Raw genomic sequence first — 14,204 nt, forward strand, 5'->3', positions numbered from 1 at the left:
GAGAGCGACCTCAGTTTCTCCATCTATAAAATAGGGACAATTATAGCAGCCTCCTTTGCAAAGTGCTGTGAGATCAACAAATGAGACAGGCTATATAAGAACAAAGTTTTATTGGCAATGAGCTGGGTTTTGATCTGAGTCATGAAATTACTCGGTCATGCTTTCAGGCTGGTCTCTGCCATCAAGACATCGGGAAGCCTTTTCTTTTTTTAAAACAGAAACCAGCCAGCCATCCCCACCTAGAGCACAAACAGCAAGACAGGTTGGATTCTGAAGAGTTTCCTTTTTAATTCTCTAAAAATGACTGGGAATACAGGGTGAGAAAGAAAATTAAGGTCTAATTGTAAAGTCCGCATATGCTGTTTACAAATGAAAAGGAGATTGGACACTCTTCAGGGGTAGAGGAGTGTGTGTGTTTCCTGGCTGCTATGACACCACCAATATTACTAACAGGAAACACTACCTTTTGAGAGGTAGCCATCTCCCGTGGGCGTTTCTAGAGCGCCTCTCTCAGGGATAGTCACCTAGGAGCCCGTATTGCTAATCCAAAGTCCTCCATCAGGCTCTCAAAAACCATGACACCGATTGAAAAAATGGTTCTCTTCTTTGTTTGGGGGGGGGGGGGTGTCTTTTCCTTGGCCTCCAGCTCCCTGCCGCTTTCGGAGGGGACCCACTTCAGCCTCCCGACTTTCTCCACAAATCGGGCTGGAAAGGCAATATTTAAACAAACGAAAGCAGAGTCTCCTGCCATCGCTTGATTTCTGCGACTGGGGGATGGGACGCGGGGAGGCTGCCATGTTGAGAAAAACACTGTCGTGACACCCGTCTCATAGACAACACCTGCCCAGGGTTGAACAGGAGCTGCCTGCTGGGCCAAGCGATTCATGCACTAGGGGCACACAACCGGCTGTGCACCTGTGTTACCACGTATGAGCGAGCTGTGGGAATGAAGGCCAGGCTCCAAAGAAAGTTTAGGGGTGAAACAGAGATTCTAGCAGACCCTTTTCTGTCTGCTTGGAGCTGTGTGCATATGGGGAGAAGATGCAGAGATCTATGTAGACAGGTAATAGTCGGAGGCATCAGCCGGAGTCAACGGTTCATGAGTTGTATCTGAAACACACTGTGTGCATTTATAGTTAGTACACCCCCCCCCCACACACACACACCCCATCCAGTGTGCTGTGTCATTCAACTGTTTGTAGGGCCCGTAACGTTGTGCATGAAAAATGATCCAGTTCCCAGAATCAGAGAATACAACAGTACGGGGGAGAGAAGAAAGGCCCACGAATAACCTGGGAATTTCAGCAAGCAGGGTTGGTGACAGACTCCGACCACCACCAGCCCCCTGGTTATTTTCAAAGCTCTCTCCGCAATGGAAAAGGCTCGACACGCCTGGCTCAGAGAGACGCAAAAGCGGAGCACAGCCCCGAGCGCCAAAAGCAGCCCCATTTCTACCCTCTGCCTGACCCAGACAGATTTGACAGCCTCAAGATTTCCCTGCAAACGATCCGATCCCCAACCACTCCGCCCCATGAAAGGCGCCCACCAGCATGAAGAATTCACTGGGAACAACTGGATCGCACACAGTAGCAGCATCAGAGACATTACAAAACAACACTCCCCCCCCCAAAGTGTTTTTCCAACAGCAGAAATCTCGCCATTCTCATTTGATGTGCCTCAGACTTTCAAAACATTCCCCTGCTGTCAGGAGGCCCATGAGACATTTTGGGAGAACAGTTTTTTTTTTTTTTTAACAAAAGAAACCGGGAGGTGGTTCAGTTGTGGGCGGTGATGAAAAATTCCGATCGGCCTGAATCCTTGGAGCTCCGTAATGTTTAATCTGGTCAACAAGCACCTTCAATTTTACAGCCACCAGTACAGTATCTTAATCTTTATTGCCTTGGGATTCTGTTGACTCTGAAATCACTGCGGGGAAGCGCATACGCGGCTCAGACAAACACCCTCAACCTCAGGCAAACTGCCAGGCGGGCCTGTCTCGCCCTTTGTCTCGGAACAACTCGAGCTAAAACCTCCCCCGGGTGTGAGTTTTCTAACCAGTCCTCTCCAGCCGCAGACCCTCTGTTTTGTTTAGTCCCCCTTCCAAACTGAACTGGTTTAGGTCCCAAAGACGGCGCAAGCGCACACAGGGAAGGAGGAAACCCACGAACGTCAACAACTCCCGGAAATGTCTTGGAACAGCGTAAATAAACCTTGCGGACAGTATTGTCCTGTCTGAGGAGGGTGGGGTTGCGGCGGTACCGGAGAAGAGCTAGCTACTATTTAAAGCATCAGGGAAAAGGTTTCAGTCGCATTCGGCACGATTCGGCCCCTTTTCTGTGGATCCAATGCCAGCGTGTACTGCTCCAGGTCATTCGGTTTTCTGCTGCCTCTGCTATTATCAACTCTGCAGGCAACGATGGACACACACGAACACATCTCTTCCTTTGGCCAACAGTTAATGATTAATGGCCAATGTCAAGCAAAAGGGCGGTTACGCGCAGTCTGCATTCACAGGGAGACACAGAGCTTTGGAAAAGCAACAGGGGGTTAAGAGGCGGAAGATCTTGTGGCCTTGCTCACACGTTCGCTGGCAATTGGTAAAGGCTTGGCCTGGAGTCGGCCAGCTGCTCATAAGGAGGCAGCACTTTTCCCCACAGGCAATTAAATGTGGCATGCTTGCAGTGGGGACGGTAGGAGGGACGTGAGCGCTAATGCGGTGTAGGCGCGTGGGTGCGGACAAGAGCTCGTAGGGATTTCAGGTGCCTAACTCGAGGAGATCTGAACCAGCCATCAGGTGGGACGAGAGGCAGGCAGATCGCATTTAACCCTGCACCTGGCCCTCAGCCCACGCACCCAGATCCCTCGCGGCTTACTCACGCGCCCAGATCCCTCGCGGCTTACTCACGCGCCCAGATCCCTCGCGGCTTACTCACGTGCCCAGATCCCGCGCGGCTTACTCACGCGCCCAGATCCCTCGCGGCTTACTCACGCGCCCAGATCCCTCGCGGCTTACTCAACACACGCAGGCTACTGAGCGGCTCCAAACTGAGGCCCTCAGTGATGGCAGCAACCGGCACCAACCAGAACAGCTATCCGCTCGTGCTCTGCGCATGCACCCTGCCTGGGCCTGGGCAAAGCAGGGCACGGGGGCTGCACAGGGGGGTGATGGTGGAATCTCCACCTACAAGCTCAGCCCCCCTCATGCTCACGCTTCACCCAGTGGAGCCTCTGACTGCAACCCTAGGAGATCCATGCTCTCCGGACTGGTAGGTGGGGAACCAGGGCGGGACGCTAGTGCGTGTGCTCCCCGAGAGACTGCAGGGACCCACCCCCCACCCCCGCCCCCACACACACGGTACTGGGCAGCAAGCTCTGCCCACGAGGATGGACGCTCACTGGCAGTTTCAGGGGCAGGAATGGATCCCAGAGGCATCCCTGCTCTCCTACCCATCGCCACCGTCTGAAATGCAAATCGCTCGGTACCTGGTCCAGGGAACCTCCATCACCCCCCCCTCCCCCCAACACAGCCTCTTGCAGCTTTCTCTCCTCGCTGCGCCTTCATCTCCCAAGCTGCACTGCCCCCTGGTGGCCACCGTACGCCACAGGTGCTGCTGCTACTCCCTGCCCCATACAATCAGCATCGAACCCCAGGGCCGGCAGAGACCTCAGGAGGCATCAGTCCAGCCCCCTGCCCAGAGCAGGACCAACCTGACTCAATCAACCCAGCCAGGGCTTTGTGAAGCCAGGACTTAAACACACCTCCCGGGATGGAGAGTCCACCCCCTCCCTAGGGAACCCATCCCAGCGCTTCCCCACCCGCCTAGGGAAATAGCTTTTCCTAATCTCCCACCTAGACCTCCCCCAGCTACAAGAGCACACGGGAGCTGGTTAAATCCAGCCTCGCACCCTCCCATCAGCATCCCAGCTAACTGGCCAGCCAGCCCCACGGGAGAGAGCTGCTGCAGCCCAATTATTGTGGCACGTCCCCTCCACAAGCGTAGGGTAACACCGCAAACCCCGACGACTGTGTGCCCTCGGTGACTGCTTCCTTCATCTGCCCCCCCCCCCGCCCCGCCCGCCTCCCCCCGCCCCCCCTGATTTAATCTGGTCTGCAAAAATCCCCAGTGAGAACACAGAGGCAAGAAACCAGGTTGCTGAGCCTGCCCCGAAACACTACAAACCAAAGCGCCCCAGCCCCCAAAGCAGCGTTCTACGACTCAGCCTTCCCTCCCCCCTGCTCTCGGCTCCAGCCCAGCCAGGGCCCGGGGAGCGGAGCAGGGGTACCACACACAGCAACGTTCCTTAGGACAAATCCAGGGGAGGGCGGAGGATTTCAGCTGGGGTGGGGCTCAGGGAGGATGGACAGGCAGTGACGCCCTCTCTGAAAAGTGCAGACGTGGGGCAGGACGAGGCAAATAACATCGCAATATTGATGTTACCAAACCAGGCCGTAGCCCCCAAGCGAGAGTTACATTCAAGGGGCGTTTCAATCGTCTGTACGCCGCGTATTGAGAATATTAAAAATATATTAACCCCAGGGCCCCTAACAACAGTTCCCACAGATACAGGCCCCGTCCTAGGAGCACCTCTCACCGTACTGGATCCAGGATACGCACAGAAGTAGGGCAGCCACCTCCCCCTGCGTAGGCAGCCAGGGTGGAGTGGGGTGGTGGCACCTCTGCATATATAAGGCTACGAACATCTCCACCCAGGAAACGTTGGCTCCTTACCACTGGATCTGAGCACCCCACCCTCCTTAAGGGAGTGGTTTGTTTTCCTCACACCAGGCCTGTGAGGCAGGGGAGGGTTCTGCCCATTATACAGCTGGTGAAACTGAGGCTGAAAGCAGATTAACTATCTTGCCTGATATCGGCCTAGAACTCCCCAGTGTGCTCTCTGGCCGTGCATCCTTCGGACTCCTTTCAACACCAACTACGGGACACAAGACCGCTGCCTTTTGCAAGAGAAATCGATTGGCAGAACGATACCGGTTTAGTTATATCACAATGGCCACCATCCAGATATGCCAGGCTGGTCTGCGCTAGGGATGTAAGAGTGTAGTCGATTAACCAATAAGAAAAGGCTGATCGGTTAATGCTAGAGACGACACACGTCTCCCTCCTCCCTTGCGAGTACATTCTTTAGCAGGCTGGCCAGCAGCTCAGCTCAGTCCTGGCTTGCACGGGGACCAAGACCTACCCCTGCTGCAGCTCTGCATTTAAAGTGTATTAGGAGCCAGGTGGGCGGGCAGCCCAGCTCAGTTCCAGCTTGTGCCAGACGGGGGCTGCTGCCACCCTGTGCTGCTGCCTCTGTATCAGAGGCAGCAACGTGGGGCGACAGGCAGACAGGCCATGAGGGAAGCTGCTGCCTGATACAGCAGGGGGTTCTTCAGGAGTGGGGCCAGAGTGCATTGGCTGCCGCCCCCCCCGCCCGGAGTCACTGATAAGAATTCATGAGGTTAATCGATTATTCGATTAACCGATATTTAACATCCCAAGTCTACATGGTGAACCTGGATACACCGGTTTAATTCTGCCGGTGTCGCCATGGAGACTTGCCTCAAGTGAATTTTTAAATGGCTTTAGGTAAGTGGGACAGTTTCACTGTACGGACAAGGATCAGCTCTTGGTTATTCAGTGCCCTGTCAGTCACAGCTCATTTGAATACAAAGGTGGGAAAACAACGTTTGCGCTCGCAAGGTGCTGATCAGTTCATACCTTGCCCAGGCCTGTGGCCTATTTAGCGAGAGGAGGGCAGCCAGCGAGGAACAGATCACACCCCGGGGACCTGCTCTTTTGGCGCGATTCCCGGGGGTTCTCATCTGTCCTCAGTTCCTGACAGACGCAGAAATTCCTTTTGCGTCTCCGCTGTAGGCCAGAATCTCATGGGGCTGTGGCGCAGCTGGGCTGGGAAGGGCCACGTGTTTCAGTCACCACAAAACGGCCTGCAAAGAGCGTGCGGCCTCTCACACCTCCTCTCCTGGCTTCTTCAGCGGGAGCGGGAAGGCCTGAAAAGTTAAACTGTGTCTGCTTATTTGTAACGGGAGACGCACAAAGTCTTTCCCTCCTTCCCTGGTTTTGGCGGTGGGCTTGTCAGACGCCGGGTGCGTGGGTGGGTTTCCCTCAGCGTCCCATTCAAAGGGCAGAGACGCTACCATTGCCACAGAACAGCTCATCGAAGTGCTGGTCGGGCATGCGTGGGACAGAGGGGTCAGACATTTTGAAAGATGTCTTGCCTTGACTCAAAACCTCTTCCCCTCTCAATTGTTAAGGCGTTTCTCACTGCTGCTCTCTGACCAGTTCTCCAGTCCTCCTCAGAGCCATCCTGCATAACAGGGAAGTTGATTTAAAACCCTCTTTTCGGGGGGGGGGGGGGGGGGGGGAGAATCTTTCAGGCCCTATTACTTCTCTGGTACACTTTTCCTGAAAGTCACCTTTAAGTCTCTCCTAGTGATGTAACATCCTGGTTAATCAGTTAACCAGTTAAACCTTAACTGATTAAGCAGGGTCCCGCTGCCACCCTTCCCCTCTGTGCTGGGGGGCTGGCTTCTGCTCCTATACCCACCCCCCACGGGGGAAGGCAGCAGAAGTCTGCAGTCCAGTGCATGGGGGGAAGGCCCAGCTTCCAGTGCATGGGGGGGGCAGGTCCCTGCTTCCCCTGGGGGGCTGGAGCTGCCCTGCACCCGTAGGGGGCTGTTCCCAGGTAGCCAGTTCACCGTTCACATCCTTAGTCCCACCTGTGGCCACCCCAACATTAATTACCTCGGGCCACGATGATACATCACCACCTTAGCCTCCCCTTGGTTTGGTCCTCCAAAGAACCGAACCCGCCAATTGTGGGAGGAACTCCAAGCTAAGGATGTTACATTTCGATGAATCAACTAATCGAGTGGATGGAATTTCCATCGACGACTGGATCGGGGGGATGCTCGCTGTCCCGCTGCTCTCTCCCGTTGCCACGTCCACGGCTCTTGTACATTTCAAAGGAGGTGGCGCAGCAGTGGCGACATGGCGGCCTCCCTTGCTCCCCACGGAGACAGGGCTGGCGGGAGCCCTCCTCCTTGCTCCTCTCTCTGAGAGTGATAGCTGAGTGATACTCGACTATCCGATAAACGACTAGTCGCTTACATCTCTATTCCAAACTTCATCGGAGGCCAACAGAACTGTCAGCCATTTCCCACTCCTCCTGCGATGCCCCAGGCTGCCTCTCCCCTGCTCCGTCATGGGAACGGCTACCAAGCAAGGTCTCCCCGAACGGGAGCGCCACCCCGCCTGCTTTGCCACGCTCCGGGCCACCACAGCAGCCTCTAGGAACGGAAGGAAACCGACTGTGCAATGCAGCGAGCCAGCTTCCCTCTGGACACCGGCTGGCGGCTCAGAAGGACGCAGTGCGAAACCAAAGCAAACCCACAGAAACGCTGCCGGAGACCAACAGTCGGTCGGCTCGCACCTCGCTCCGATAGGACGCCAGGCAGGGATTTCCTGCCATTAAGACCCAAAGCCTTTCAGTGCCGGAAATTTTATTTCGTGAGCAGCATTCCAGCAAAACCCTTTCTCCTCTGGAACGTCTGGCTTGTTTTTGCAGCTCGGTACCACGTCTACACCCGTGGCTTCTGGTAGGAGCAGCACCAGATCCTCTCCGTGGCACACGTGCTGACCCGACGCACGTTGAGTGGGCTAAAGCCGGGGGTGATCCTGGCCTAGCTCTCTGCCACGTTGCACCCCGCGGTGTTTGCCGTCCCGCTCCCACACGGCAGTAACCAGTAGCTCCTTCCCCGTGGGACACGGGAGCCCAACACATGACGCACTTGACAGCACTTGATCTCTAAATAATTCCCCTTTGGTCGCGTTTATAAGCGGGGCGTCCGCGCGACCAAGCCCCTTGTTTCGATAGAACGGGCTGCGTAATTCGAAATCTGTCCTCCTGCTTTCCTCAGGGAAGAACGCTCATTTTGAAATGGTTACTATGAAATGCCAGGAGTGTGGATGCACCGGTGCTGCTATTTCGAAATAACGAACCATTCAAACCACTTCCCTCTTTGCCCCTCCCCCGCCGTGCTCCCTTGGGCTCTGAGGTAGCACATCCCCGTTAACGGAACCGGCCTTGGATCCATTTTGAGGCTTCCCTGTAGCACAGACATGGGGGAGGGGGATAGCTCAGTGGTTTGAGCATTGGCCTGCTAAACCCAGGGTTGTGAGTTCAATCCTTTTGGAGGCCATTTGGGGGCAAAAATTTGTCAGGGATGGTACTTGGTCCTGCTGTGAAGGCAGGGGACTGGACCAGATGGCCATTTAAGGTCCCTTTCAGTTCTAGGAGATAGGCAATCTCCATTAATAGTTTGATTGTTAAGCCAGATGTTGAATTTACTAATTTCCTAGTGTCGACATGGCCAAAGACACAAAACTGGGACCATTAGGTGCATCTGGTTGAGCATTTGAGTCTTCCACACCTAAGGCAGCTGCAAGACACAAGAGCTTCCCGCCATTCCTCGCCTCCCTGATGTGTGAGAAGAAAGCCAAGTTCTGCGTCAGGAACATGGCGGGGGGTACACAAAACGACACTTGTTCTCTGGATGAATGAGATTTGTTTGGGGTAGGGTGGATTCTAGTTTAGCCCCAAATAGCTTTTTGTGGCGTTCTAACCAACCCTGGGAACCCTGGGCATTGTTCTGAGCAGCCAGGGGCAGGACTCTGAAAATCCTACAGCTTCACGGTAAACAGACTCCAACGGCAACTCGCTGATAACTGAGGAGAGCTCTAGAGACACAAACCTGCTTGTGGGGAGCTGCCAACGGTTCCCACTCCTGTCAGAGAGGGACCAAACAGCTGTCTCCCGCTGCACACGGATCCGGAAGACAAAGTCCCGGTGTTGATTTTCCAAGCCGGAGATACTGACGTGGTGGTAACAGTCTGGTCTGCTGACTTGACTCCTGTTGAACAGGAGAAGCAAGTAGCAGCCGCTGTCACCTTGTTCCTCAAGCTCCTGAAGCAGCCGTGACAGCTCCCAGCAGCTGGAAAGGCTCAGAAAACATTTGATCTGTGCTTCAAGCGGAAACGAGCAGACTTGCCCTGAAGGGAACGGTTAGTGCTCACGGAAGTTCAAGTTACCCAGAGCACAGAATTACCATGGGCAGCCTAGACAGTGTGAACTTCCCACGGGTTGAATGGGCAAGGGGGTTTCAGTCCCCAAGATCCTTCTAGCCTGTAGCCAAGACAGCCCCAAAAGGAGCCAATGAGTGCTAAATGGAACGTCTGTCCCAATGGCCCAATGCTTGCCCTCCAGGAACTAAACCCACAGGCTACGCGTAGGCAGATGGAAACTCGGCCATTGCTTTTGGCAGCTCAACTACTGAGAGCTTGAGTCTTCCACACCTAAGGCAGCTGGAAGACACGTGACCTTAAAGCCATTTGTCAGCTCGTGGCCCTGAAGCATGAAAAGGGAGCAAAGTTCTGTGTTAGGCCGGGGGAGGGACTATCTGATGAAGTTTTGCTCAGGCAAAACTTTTGACCACTTCCCTCCACTCCGCAGGTGTTAGAGCGGGCCAGTCGACCTAGGGTGGGTGCTAGGATGAAAAGGCTGGATTCTGATTGCTCTTCTGCACATGGAAAGCGTCAGTAAATGGTCAATAATTCATTCATGGACACGGATTCAATTTCCCTGACTCTGGGACCAACGGAATCGGGGAGGACCCTCCTGCAGGAGGGCAGGCAGGCAGAGTGTGAATTGCATAGTTGGTGGGGACTACGCAGGCCGTGGCCGTGTGCTCATTCCCAGAGACTGGATTTCACCCTGAGCTCAGCACAGAACAGGGCCGGGAAGCAGAGAACAGGATGCGACCCATGTAAACATTTGGTGGGGCGGCCCCCCCAACGAGAGAGACATACCTTACTCAGCAGTGTCTTATGTTGAAGGCTAAGAGGTCAGCTGTGCAAAAGCTGTAACATGATCAGGGGTTGTGTGGAAGGAGCACAGTAAAACACAGGCGATAAACTCAGGACTCTGTTAACACTTTCATGGCTCATGATAGAGAAGGACAAACCCTTGCTCTGAGCCAACCAGAGGAGAGTGGCACGAACGTAACTGGCAGCTCCCCCTTTGGGTACTTTTCGATGAGCAAATCAGCAGGTAACTTAATCCAGTGAGAGAAGACAAACAGAAGCTTCGTCCTGATTAGAAGCAGAACCAAGTGCTCCCGTAGCTGGACCTGCATGCAGGAATACGTAGATTTACCTGGGGTTCCAACAGAGAACTAAAAAGCCCTCTTACCATTGTGCCGATTGCTTTTAGACGCCTAAGCATACTAGGAGATTTGTGTTTTCACCAAGCAGCTGTCTGGCAATTTGTGGCCCTTGGTGTCTCTCAGTGCTGTGGGCCATTCTTCTCCTCCGTGGCTTTTGAAGGCTTAAAAGGTAGCTTGGCTTTCTTCCCCTCCCAACATTAGTTATCAACGTTCAAATAAAAGAAAGGGAACAGACTTAATTCTGTAGCATTTTGCTTTTACTCCTTCATGGAATCTTTCCAATGCAACTTCACAAAAGCATTATAATAAAGTCTGGTCTTCTAAAGAGAAGATTATTTCCCACAGATTACGTAGTGCAATTGGTTATTTTGTAGAAAAACATGATCTTCAGCTCCATACAGGAAAACCCTGAAGATAGCTCCAGTTTCTTAATAAAAATAGAGGAGGGAATCCCAGGTCTGTGTGTTGAACACCCCATACGTATGGGTCTGTTTTTAATTGAAGAGTATGGAATCCGGGTCTTGATTAGCCATCTGTGCAATGTGCTTTAATACGTCCTTTTTGGTAATGATCCCAAGCAGCTTCCTGAAAAAAATAACAGATCGTTAGCAGATGAGCCCCTCTCTCAGATTTTGCCTCCTAAGGACTCGGACGGCAATTCGAAGCCACGATGGCCATCCAATGTTCCCATGGCTCGGAGTGGAACTGATGTTTTGGAGCCCAGCACCGGTCAATCCAGTTCGGGTAGCCTTACCGAGGCAAGCAGATCTATTCCAATTAGCCAATCATCTACTTTAATTCTCCCCCCACAACGGTCTTCCACAGGTTTATCTTACAACATTGCCTTTTGCATTCACTGAAAGAAAATCAATAGACTCTCCCATACACACAGACCCCTGCCCTCCCTCCACACAGCTCAAGGGGAAGAAGGCCTGGTCTCTCGGGTGCGGAGACCTGACACAGTGCTGTGTAACGGCTTTAACGCACTGCCCCGCCCCCAGTGTACTGCCTTTTCCAACACGGTCCGTTGTTCTGCACCTGCTTCCTACGTTTGCTATGCTTTGAATTCTGTTCAGTTAATCGCATGTAAATCTAGAATGACTCTGGCTAAACCAATGGGGTTATTCTGGATTTACATCAGTTTCAAAGGAGAGATGAATTTGGCACATCTACACTTCTGGGAAGATCGACGCTCCAGAGGTTGAACTTACGGCATTTGATTTAGCAGGTCTGGTAAGGACTAGGGATGGTAAATGTAGATTCATTGACTATTTGATGAGTTTATTAGAGTTCCATCGACTATTGGATTAATCGATAAGGGCGCCTTCACCTTTGAACTGTAGCAAGAGCCCTACCAGGCTCCTGTACATTTCAAAAGGAAGCCCTGAGGGAGTGTGGGGCCAGCAGGGAAGGGACTGCCCGTTCCCTGCCGGGCTTCTGCTTTTGAAATATACAAGAGCCCCGCTGGAGCACTTGTATATTTCAGAAGCAGTACTGCAGCTTGCAGCAAGGTACCGTTTCCCATTGTGCCTCTACTTCCCCTGCCCCCCACGGAGACGGTGTTGGGGGCGGGAGGGGGAGGAACCAGCTTTAAAGCCGGCTATGCCCAGCACCGGCTCCTGCTCCTCCCACTTACTGCCTCTCTGATAGAGGCAGAAAGGGGGGAAGTGATTAGCCACATCGCTCACGTGCCTAGTAAGGACCCACTAAATCGAATACTGAAGGCAGCCCCATCGACCCCAGAACTCCGCGCAGTCGCAAGTGATGAGAGCACGTCTCCCGTCGACCTCCCGCTATGGGGCCCGCCCCAGAAAAATCAATGCAGGGCACGCCGACTCCAACCACGCAACACATTTGGCGCTGCGCACCGTGCCTCGATTTCCCGGCCCGCGCAGACCTGAGCGAGCGACGGTCCATGCTTTGTGCTCCACGCTCAGGCTCCCGGCCCCGTGCCCCCGTGCGGCGCGCTCACCCGTTGTGAGTGACGAGACACTGGCGCAGTCCCAGCTTGCGGAATATATCCACAACTATCTCCATGGGCGTTTGGTCCGTCACGGTGAAGGGGCTGAGGTCCAGGATGCTCCTGAGCTTAAGCATGGACGGGGAGCTCGGAGGCAGCGGAGGAGAGTGGTCAGTGAAATAAATAACTGAGGTGCTCACAATTCCATCCTGCTTCTTCCGGGCATTTTCTGGGTGAGACACACGGGGGGTTAGAGAGGGGAGACATTTCGAGCTCGGGTCTCTGCTCGCTTCCCTAGAGCTTCAAAGGGTCAGGCTTTCACCTGTGCAAGCAAAGGAGTGGCACAGGCTCTCCCCCACACCTGTCCAGCCACCTGCGAGGGAGGGATGAGGGCCCCGCAGCCAACTCCCTTCTCTGCAGCTGAGCACATCCCGGGGCACCGTCCACAGGACATGGGGCTCTGCACCGAATGGCATTCGCCACCGCGTCTGGATTAACTTCCTGTGGCTGCCGGACCTGCGGCGTCATCTGCCCAGAAACCCACCCGGACCAGAGCCCTTCTGGAGAGGGCTGATGACCATGCCGGGCACAGAGGGAGTTGGCCTTCATGCAGCGCTCGTTAATTTATTCACCTACACAAAGCTTTTTAAGTGGGCCAACTGAGGCACGTGGGGTATGAAACACGTTCCTGGCTACTGCACTGGGCCTCTCCCATATTTCATAGAGAACAATATTTTATAGCAACTTAGTCGACAGGGATCACTCCGGACACCTGATTAGAAAGGAGATTCCCCCTGCCCCCATTGTTAAAGAGGTGGCCCCGTTAAGGAATTCTCCATCGTCGTACAGTTTACTAGCCGACTTCACCTCCCAACCAGCACAGGCCACTCTCAGCACCCGGAGCATGCCGCAGCGTCTGGGCACCAGCGAACGATCGCGACTGGCTACGGTAACGAGGAGGGAGGCTTCCAGCAATCGGAATTCCGAACGGCGCCTCGCTAGGACATTCCACAATCAGATCAGGTTAACAGCTGGGAACAAGCCCTTTTCTGGGGACCTTCGGCGAGCACAAACCGCTCCACCGGAAACGCCCAGCCCCGCCGAAACGAGGCCACGCTGTAGCCCAGTGCAGTCAGGCCCCAGGAAGGAAATCGTTAAGCTGGAGAGTATTTTTCCTGCATTTCCTTCCCTCCCATTGTCAATGGCTGAAATCGGTAGGAAGAGCCGTATTGAGAGCCACAGTTCCCACACGGAGAGACAGAGTGAAGCCTGTTCTGCATGCTAGGGATGCGGACGACTCTCCGATAAGCATTTGGACTAGTGATAAGCATGCTAGTTGACTAGTCGCTTCCCCCCCCCACCTGCTGCCTCTATCAGAAAGAGGCAGCAAGGGATGGGGAGGAAGAAGTGGGGGTGCTTCAAAGTGGCAGCGCCACGTGGCGCCCGGGATCTGCTGCTTTGAAACGCCGCATGCAGCCTGGGTCTCAGAGTCCCAGCTGACCCTGGGCTCCCTGTGGGGCTGCTGCTTTGAAAGGCCGCGGGGAACACGGGGCCAGCCCTGTGGCTGTCGTTCAAAGGCGGAGACACCTTTATCGACTATTCGATTAGCCAATTCATCGAAATTTTACATGAGCCTGCAGATTCCCACCACACGCCGCAGCGGTTGTGCACTAGTCTCCCACTATCATGAGCCTGGACAGGGCTGGTTCACGCAGTTCTGGGCCCCCCCTACAAGCGCCACTGGGAGCTCACACGGTCTCCGCCAGGCGGCACTGAGGCATGAGTGGCAAACAGCCCCCCAGCCTTTTAACTGTCCCTGGGGGAGCGGAGGGTGGTGCAACCCCGCGACACCGATCCCTGCACCAGCAGGTTTGGCAGCGCCATCCCAAGCAGTCGGGGACGTGGAGAAAACACGGACAAGGCACCCTAAGGCAAGAGCCGGACCTGCTCTTCCAAGTGCATCTCGAGCTTTGCTTTTCAATGCACAGAGCAGGCAAGACGCCA

General features: G+C 54.3%; 1 protein-coding gene across 7 annotated transcripts in view; it reads right to left on the reverse strand.

Annotated features, from left to right (window-relative positions):
* Window positions 1–620: 620 nt before the first annotated feature.
* Window positions 621–14,204, reverse strand: part of LOC102449669 (H(+)/Cl(-) exchange transporter 5) — an 82,788-nt gene continuing 69,204 nt past the window's right edge. For 5 of the 7 annotated variants that reach the window (XM_075896674.2, XM_075896673.2, XM_025182136.3 and 2 more), the window contains 2 exons: window positions 12,213–12,429; window positions 621–10,825 (listed from right to left, as the gene is read on the reverse strand). In XM_075896674.2, coding sequence (XP_075752789.1) covers window positions 10,735–10,825; window positions 12,213–12,429 — 308 coding nt within the window. In that variant the 3' untranslated portion in view covers window positions 621–10,734. The remainder of the gene's footprint in view (window positions 10,826–12,212; window positions 12,430–14,204) is intronic. The other 2 variants (XR_003088347.3, XR_012895629.2) reach the window with 2 other exon arrangements.

Source organism: Pelodiscus sinensis, chromosome 13 (genome assembly GCF_052426305.1).
Source record: "Pelodiscus sinensis isolate ZL-2025 chromosome 13, ASM5242630v1, whole genome shotgun sequence".
Classification (NCBI taxonomy): Eukaryota; Metazoa; Chordata; order Testudines; family Trionychidae; genus Pelodiscus; species Pelodiscus sinensis.